Genomic DNA, 9,055 nt, shown 5'->3' with positions numbered 1-9,055 from the left:
GAGGAGGAGGAGGGCCAGCGTCCTCTCGAACAGGGATCCCCAGCTGTTGTCGACTACAACTCCCACAACCCCCAGCCAAAGGCCATTGCAGCTAAGGATGCTGGGAGTTGTAGTCAACGACATCTGGGGAACGCTCTCTTAGAGGGAGCAGCGGACAGAGCTGGGAGGTCCAAGCCTGTGCATTGCGTGCCGAACCAGATGTGGCATTAGGGACCAGAAGCGGCATGGCCGGGGTAGCTTCAGCAAGCGGAGGGCGGCGGGACCCGGAGCGTGTCCGAAATCCTGCGTCGTGCCTGCGTGGCGTGACGTTGCATTAGAAGCAGCGACAAGAAGGTGGAGCCGAGAGGAGGAGGAGGAAAGGGCGGAGTGACGGGTCGACACAAAGCCGAGCCTGCGGGCTGCTGCCATTAGTCTGGCTGCATCGGAAGAAGCGTGCTGCGGGAAAGGAAGAGCAGGAGTTCCCCCCTAACCCGGAGTTGCCCCCCTCTGGGAGCCAGATGTCCGGTGCAAGAGGACGGCACGGCGCGACACGGATCGCGCGAGCCCAGCCGGGAAGATCGGTGGCTGGCTCGTGAATGCTTTGGATGGAGAGGAAGGTCAGGGAAGGGCAGGAGCAGCACACGGGGCAGGGGTGGAGGGAGGGGTGGGTAGGTGGTCTCCCTCCCAGTCTCCCTGCAGTGGAAAATGCCCGGCGTGGCTGCTGGGCGGAGCAGGGCCACGGTGGAGCTCTAATTGAGGGGGTGGGTTCAAAGACACCAAGCACCCCCTCCCATGCCATGAGGGCCCCCCGCAACTCCACCCCTCCCGATTTTCTTCATTATCTGGGGGGGGGGGAGATGGGAAAATATGCCCCCGCTCCCCTAGCTATGCCCCCTGGTGAGGAGCTCAGCCAGCAGCATCCACCTGGGGCTGGGTTGCGGGCGTCGTTGGAGAGGGAAATAGAGCTGCGGGGCCGGTTTGCGAAAGCCCTTCGCTGCGCTCCCCTCCCCGGACGCTCCCGGCAGACCGCGAATGCGGCTGGGCTGGAGAAAGCGGGAGGAAGAGACTCCTTGCAAGGGGTGTTTCGCGGGTCCTCGTCCTTCCCCTGCTCTTTGCAAGGAGCCAGAGCGGGGCCAGCTCCGATGGTCCTTGGCTTCCTCTCCCTCTCGGGGGCTTCTGACACCCACTGGGAGGACAGATCCACAGGGACAGAGAGAGCAGTGAGGGCGGCCGGGAGGGGGGGTTCCTCTTGCGGGGGGGCTGCCTTGCTGGAGGGAGCCCCTTCCCGGACCGCACAGTGAGGGGAAAGGCAGCTGGCGGAGGAGAGCCTCTCCCTCCCGGTTCCCCTGTGTCCTCCTTTGGGCATGGCTGTGAGGAGTGCAGCCAGCCGCAGTCGCCTGCGCAAGGGAAGAGGCGGTGAGAGAGAGAGGCCGGTGGGGCGCTGGGAGATCTCTTCTCTTGCATGGCCTCCAGTACTCTGAGCAACCAGCGAGTGTTGAAATGGGGAAGGGGAAAGTCCCCCCTGCCATTGTGGTCTTTGTAACCTCCATTTGCATTTGCTTCCGAAATGGCAGGCTGAGTCTTGGAGGGACTGTGGCTAGCAGTCAACAGACATGTGCAAGTTATGTCCATGTCGTTATTTATTTATCCTATTTAACTGCCTGATGTATACATCTCTAGGCAGCGTACACAATCCAAATCACAATCCACAACCAAAAACAATTGAAACCCTTTCATGGAATAAGGGCAGCTAAAAACAATCGACAGAGGGAAACAATTAAAATAATTGCACAGGATGAAAATGGTTAAAGGGTTGAAAATTAATTAATTATACAACCGGTGTGTCTTAGGAGTCTTCTACAAAGCAATCAGTGATGTCGAAGCTCTTATTCTGACAAGGAGTGCTTTCTAAAGCCCTGGGGCAGCCACAGAGAAGGAGCTGGTGGCAACTGTAACCGCACCCCACGCCCGCTCGATGATCTTAATAGGTGGCAGGATTCATGAACAAGCAGGTGGTCTCTACCTTGGATCTAAGCCATTCAGGGCTTTATAAATAATGACCAGCACTTTATATTTTGCTCAGAAACATATCGGCAGCCAGTGCAGTTCTCTCGGAAGTAGTGTGATATGGTCCCTTTAGGTAGTCCCAGAGACCAGTCTGGCTGCCACATTCTGTACCAGTTTCTGGACTGAGTACAAAGGCAGCCCCCTGTAAAGTGCATTAAAGTAGTCAAGCCTGGAGGCCACCAGCAGATGTACCACCATTTTAAGGTCATTTACCTCCAGAAATTGATATCGCTGACGTATTAGCCGAAGCGGATAAGCACTCTTGCCATTGCAGTTTATGACCCATCTTCCCCTTCCTCCAAGGAGCACAGGGTGGCATATCTGCATCTTCTGCCTTCACCTTTATCCCTACAACCAGGCCCTGGCAAGTTCATATGGGTTAATGCAGTCCGACAGGTACCCCGGCCCCAATGCGTGTAGAGCTTTAAAGGTCAAGATGAGCACCTTGAATCTAGCCCAGAGGCAGAGCAGTTCCTCCCTGATTTCCTTCTCCAGCTACAGGTCACTGTCTAAGAGGCTCTAAAGCCAGTTCTCTTTGCAATATATTTATCATTCTTTGGCTAATTTGAGTCCAATAGATTTTCATGTAATCACAAAGCTATTTCTTCTCACACAGTCTCCTTCGGGATCCTTTTCTATCGCAGGTTCTGACCAGTTTTCTCTCTTCCTTCCAGCAGTACAATACAAACTAAAAACTTGAGCAAAAGGGAAGAACAGAAATGGATAACGTGCTTTTCTCAGAATGGAGTAGAAAAAAATAATACAGAAAGAAAGAGAAAGAAGTCTGTGCCCTTTACATAGGAGAAGCTTCACTTTTGAACCAAGCTTTGAACGTCAGGGCGAAATGCAAAGAGGTGACTAACCACAAATACTGCAAATACAGAAAGAGCTTCAGCACAAGTGGAGTACTTAATAGACACCATAGAATGAACACCAGGGAGAAACCACATAAATGCTTTGAGTGTGGAAAGAGCTTCAGCACGGGTGGAGAACTTAATAGACACCATAGAACCCACACTGGGGAGAAACCACATAAATGCTTTGAGTGTGGAAAGAGCTTCAGCACGGGTGGAGAACTTAATAGACACCATAGAACCCACACTGGGGAGAAACCACATAAATGCTTTGAGTGTGGCAAGAGCTTCACCCAGAGAGGACACCTTATTATACACCATAGAACCCACACTGGGGAGAAACCACAAAAATGCTTTGAGTGTGGAAAGAGCTTCAGCAGGAGTGGAGATCTTAATAGACACCATCGAATCCACATTGGGAAGAAATCACATAAATGCTTTGAGTGTGGCAAGAGCTTCACCCAGAGAAGACACCTTATTACACACCATAGAACGCACACTAGGGAGAAATCACATAAATGCTTTGAGTGTGGAAAGAGCTTCAGCACGGGTGGAGAACTTAATAGACACCATGGAATCCACACTGGGGAGAAATCACATAAATGCTTTGAGTGTGGAAAAAACTTCAGCACGAGTGGAGATCTTACAATACACCATAGGACCCACACTGGGGAGAAACCACATAAATGCTTGGAGTGTGGAAAGAGCTTCAGCATGAGTGGAGATCTTACTAAACACCGTAGAACCCACACTGGGGAGAAACCACATAAATGCTTGGAGTGTGGAAAGGGCTTCAGCAGGAGTGGAGATCTTACTCAACACCATAGAACCCACACTGGGGTGAAACCACATAAATGCTTAGAGTGTGGCAAGAGCTTCACCCAGAGAGGACACCTTATTATACACAATAGAACCCACACTGGGGAGAAACCACATAAATGCTTGGAGTGTGGAAAGAGCTTCATTGTGAGAGGACACCTAATTAGACACAGTAGAACCCACACTGGGGAGAAACCACATAAATGCTTTGAATGTGGCAAGAGCTTCACCCAGAGAGGAAACCTTATTATACACCATAGAACCCACACTGGGGAGAAACCACATAAATGCTTGGAGTGTGGAAAGAGATTCAGGCACAGTGGAGATCTTACAATACACCATAGGACCCACACTGGGGAGAAACCACATAAATGCTTTGAGTGTAGCAAAAGCTTCAGCAGCAGCAGTGAGCTTACAATACACCATAGGACCCACACTGGGGAGAAACCACATAAATGCTTGGAATGTGGGAAGAGCTTCAGCACGAGTGGAAAGCTTACTATACACAAGAGAACCCACACTGGGGAGAAACCCCACAAGTGCTTGGAGTGTGGCAGGAGCTTCAGCACGAGTGGAGCTCTTAATAGACACCATAGAACCCACACTGGGAGAAAATCCCATAAATATTTGGAGTGAGGAAAGAGCTTTAGGCAGAGTGGACACTCACCCGGGAGAGAAACCACGGAAATGCTTGCAGTGGGGAAAGAGATTCAGCCAGAGTGGAGCTCTTAGTTTACACCAGAGAACCCACATTGTGGAGAAACCACATAAAGGTTTGGTGTGCAGAAAGAACTTCAGCAGGAGTGGATATCTAACCCTAACCAGAGAACCCACACTGGGGAGAATCTGCATTAGGTGTGTGCACGGAAATGTATGGTCCAGTTCAGTTTGAATTCAGATGCAATCTGGGCAAGTTCAGTCCAGCACCAGCTCAAAACTCCGACGGTCTGTTCTGGGGTGGTTCATGAACTTTTATGCAACTTACCCACATCCAGGGGGGTTCTCTAAGGCAGTGAGGGAACTGCAAATTGTTCCCCTACCCCAGCTGGCCTTTCTTCCTTAAAAAAGGCCCCCAAAACCTTCTCCCGGTGTGGCGAGCATTTTGGAGGCCGTCGCACTTGTGCAATGGACCTCTGCATGGCCTGGGTCCCCCCCGCCCCCACCGAAAAGCTCGTGAATCAGTTTGATTCTGAACCTGCTTGCACATCCCTAATCCGCACCAATGCTTGCAGTGTAGGAAGTGGTTCAGGAGGAAGGCACAACTTACTGCACATGCACAAACTTTTACTGTGTAGAAATCATACACATGAATCTAAAGACAAGCCTGAAAATCACCCTCATTTTGTGAAAAGTACTCCCTTGTGATTTTTCTGCTTCGGATTTATCTTGATTCCCTCTGAGGGAATTCATAGATTTGTTTTTGTTTCTGTGATAAGAATAAAATTGCATAATTAATTCAGTTTGATCAATGAATATTACTTTTGAACTACAAAGGCTTTCTTTTATTTACCTCTGTATCCATTTATGTGTCAGTCTCTGGAATGTGGAGTCTGAGTGAAACAATGATTGGCAAAAGAGTGCAATGGCTATTTTTTTAAAAAAGTCAAAGTAGAGGTTGAAATTATATAACTGTGGCCATTTAACTGATATTGTTTTGCTTGTTTTAGTGTTGTTTTTAGAATATTGTTTTTAAATTTTAAACTGTGTTTTAAATTTCTTGCTTTTAGGTTTTCTGTTTTTGTTTTTAATTAATGTTTTACAGAGAGCCAGTGTGGTGTAGTGGTTAGAGTGCTGGACTAGGACCGGGGAGACCCGAGTTCAAATCCCCATTCAGCCATAATACTAGCTGGGTGACTCTGGGCCAGTCACTTCTCTCTCAGCCTAGCCTACTTCACAGGGTTGTTGTGAAAGAGAAAAGTATGTAATACACCGCTCTGGGCTCCTTGGAGGAAAAGCGGGATATAAATGTAATAATAATAATAATAATAATACTGTTTTTATTTGTTGTGAACCGCCCTGAGTTCTTGGGTTAGGGCGGTATAAAAATGCACGAAATACATAAATAAAAATAAATAAATTGGGCTTCTTGAGGTCCAGGGACTAGTTCAGCACCTTTATAGAGCTCAACTTGGGCTGTGTTCAAACTTCCCTCCGCTGGAGATTGTGCGATCTCAGTTTTCAAGAGGAATCTTTCAAGATGCTAAATTCACTCCCAATGTAGTTCTCAGACTTGAAGCTGGAATTCTAAAGGTGGAACCCAAAATGTGGCTTTCAGTATTTCACTTTGGAGTAAAACGTAACCACCTTCCTAGTGGTTTGACCCCTTTGATTTTAGCAGATATTTTTAGATCCACCTGGTGTACATAATTGCAATCTAAACAATTGCCTTATGGATTTTCTCCTAAATTTCCATTATCCTTGGGTTTTGATAGTGCCAAGAAGGCTCTTAAGCAGAGGATTTGCAATATGGAGCATCAAAAGGATATTGGTTTGATATTTATATAGCGCTTTACAAGAAAGGTTTGCAAAGAAGTGTGGGGGTCGATCGCCTTGACTGAGTATGCCGAAGCAATTCTGCTTGATGCTTTTATGCCAGAGCTGCCTGAAGCAGAAGCATTTTTCAAGTAGGGGACAAGACTTAGCACAGCAACAGGAAACTGCTAGCCTGAAAATAGATGCAGTAGAAATCCCTGTGATTTAAATAATGCCTGAGCAGATGGTAACAGCAATTGTGTTTTGCAAAAACGTGTATTGGAGCAGCCTAGCATGCAGGGTCACGATGGCCTTTTGATATAACTTCCTTGTTCTCGATATACATGCGAAAGTATCTACTAAATAAACTGAGACTGAATCCGGACAAGACAGAGGTAATGTTGGTCAGCAGGAGAGCCGTTCAGGAAGAGGAGATTTTACCACTTCTGGATGGGGTTGCACTCCCCTTGGAGCAGCAAGTACGCAGCTTGGGGGTATTGCTGGACCTGGTGCGGCTTTTGGAAGCTCAGTTGGTGATGGTGGCCGGGGGAGGCCTTTGCACGGGTTTGGCTAGTGCACTAGCTGCGCTCCTTTCTGTCCACATGTGACTGGCCACCGGGAAGCACGCTGCCACCCTGTAGGACTTGAGGAAAACCGGGCGCCGGCAGGGAAAAAGCGGAGGGAGGGAAAAGTGCACCCTCCCCCATCCTCCTGTTTGACCTCCTGCCCCCTTCGAACTGCCCGGTTCTTCATGCACATCCCTAGATGAGAGACCAAACCCGTCCGATTAATTGACAAATGACTATTCAATAAGAAAAGATTTATCATTTAAGAACAGAAAACTAGAACCTTGACATATCATTAAAAGGGACAATACTCCTTACTGCATTCAATCATACAGGGGAAATTAAATGTTTGTATTTCTTTATATATTGGTCTATGACCGTAATAAAGTTCTGTTCTGTTCTTAAAGGAAGAAGTGTCAAAAGACAGAAAACATCCTAGCTTAAACATTTGTGGGAATGGTTTGGATGCACTTCCATATATTTTGGGAGCAGTGGCATCCAAAGTCGGAATAGCCCCCCCAATAGCTAACCGCTGGTAAGAAATAGCACCCGAAGAAAGAAAGAATGGCTAAGCAAAAACAAGTACTAGAACCAACTCAAGAAACGGCAGGCCAAGACTTAATCCTATATGGTGCCCAGCCAAGTATAAGATACATCCTTGAAGTACTGTTAAAGAACAGTAACTGAAGGGTGATAGAATCTCAGCCTACAAAGAAATAATAAATTTAGGGTGATTAGGGCAGCCCTCAGCAGAGATACCGATACATTTACTTCCCATTCTCTCTTTCAACGATGTGCCCATTAAGTATCAACTCTCTGTCTTGAAAATGGAGAATAATATGATCTGACCACTAATTAGATATTCTAGTAGTTCATTAACCTTCATGTCCACTATTTAATCAGTTTAAATCTTTACATGTTTCCAAAACCTACAGAAACAATCCCGAGATATTAAAGGCAATGCTAAATAGCTTGCAGCTTACCAAACAAATTAAAGAAGCCATATAAAGGATGGGTAAGGCACCATCAAAATTTGAGAATATATAAGTGTCGTGAGCTGATAGCCCGGCTAACCCTACAGGATTTACAACCCCATGAAAGTAAACAGAAAGCAGCAACAAAACTGGATAAAGGAAAATAAAAGGCTCGCAAAGAAAACAGTAAATGAATAAAGTCCCCTGAACTGAAACTAGGTACCACCCCCCTAACAATAACTGAGTAATAAGTGGAAGGGAAAGACAAAACAAGGGATGAAACAAGCGAAGGACACAGAACAAGGAATAAAGGCAACAATGCAGGGAAGTACAGACAAGACAAACTGGAACACGGAAAAGTTGCAAGGGCACACTATAAAACATGCAAGGGCACACTATAAGCTGCCAGCAAAGTTGCAAACAGCAACTCAGCCATGAGAGACTGTTGAATATATATGGTTCCACAGAACCAGCAACCAATCAGGCTTCCCTGAGTCAGCAGTTTGGCTTTCTTTCTTGTGATCTCCTGCACCTGCGTGAGTCCCACTGAGCCTGCCTCTTGATACGTCATCTCAATACAGGGGAAATCCCAGGCTCTTCCTCATCAGAAACCAAGTCTGGCAGCTGTTGAGAATCTTCAGCTCCAGAGTCTGGTTTCTCTGCCAGTTCTTGTTGCTGTGGTTCACTAGCAGGCGAGTCCTCCTGCTCTGATTCTGAAGTCTGAGCCATGACAATAAGGGAAGACTTCCCCTGCAATATAACTCCTGGCCAATAGGGAATAATAAACTACTTAAATCAAGAGTGGAACAACTTTGGAGAAAAGCAGTTGCCCCTTGTCTGAAAGGATTGCTAGGGAGAGACAGCAAAGAAACCAAATAGGCTTGTGCTTCTGGCTCCCACAGTGGAGGATACTGACCAATCTCTGGAATTAAGCATCTTCAGGACAAAACCCAGAAGAACTGGCCAGTTTAATAGGAATAACTGTTCCAAATAGTCAGAAATAATCCAATTAAATAATCATCAAACTCACTCGCCAGGAGCCAGCTGGTATTTACGGAAAGAGTTTAAGGCATTCAATTTAAAAATGTTGATCTCCCAGCAATAAAAGTCGGGTTGTATTATGAATAGTTTAGGAGGCAAAGGTTCTCATCCTAACTGGACGCCCATAAGCTGTAAAAACTAACCACCACCACCACAACACCCCCCAGCCAAAATGCTCCCCTATGGAGATCTTGAAAAGAGACTGACGGTGGAGGAGGCAGAACATTTACTTATTTATTTTTTACAGACATTTAATATACCGCCCTCTCCGAAGACTCTGGGC

General features: G+C 46.9%; 1 protein-coding gene across 2 annotated transcripts; it reads left to right on the top strand.

Moving 5' to 3' along the window:
- Window positions 1-2: 2 nt before the first annotated feature.
- LOC128338536 (zinc finger protein 135-like) lies at window positions 3-5,719 on the top strand. 2 transcript variants are annotated; one of them, XM_053281133.1, is made up of 2 exons: window positions 3-596; window positions 2,724-5,719. In XM_053281133.1, the coding sequence occupies exon 2, from the start codon at window positions 2,973-2,975 to the stop codon at window positions 4,353-4,355; it is 1,383 nt and encodes a 460-aa protein (XP_053137108.1). In that variant the 5' UTR covers window positions 3-596; window positions 2,724-2,972; the 3' UTR covers window positions 4,356-5,719. The 2 variants fall into 2 exon arrangements, with proteins under 2 accessions (XP_053137108.1, XP_053137107.1); XM_053281132.1 differs by having other exon boundaries at window positions 2,721-5,719.
- Window positions 5,720-9,055: the final 3,336 nt, after the last annotated feature.

Source organism: Hemicordylus capensis, chromosome 16, assembly GCF_027244095.1.
Source record: "Hemicordylus capensis ecotype Gifberg chromosome 16, rHemCap1.1.pri, whole genome shotgun sequence".
NCBI classification, from domain to species: Eukaryota; Metazoa; Chordata; class Lepidosauria; order Squamata; family Cordylidae; genus Hemicordylus; species Hemicordylus capensis.
Note: the sequence above shows the minus strand (reverse complement) of the source record. Positions and strands in the feature narration are given on the sequence as shown.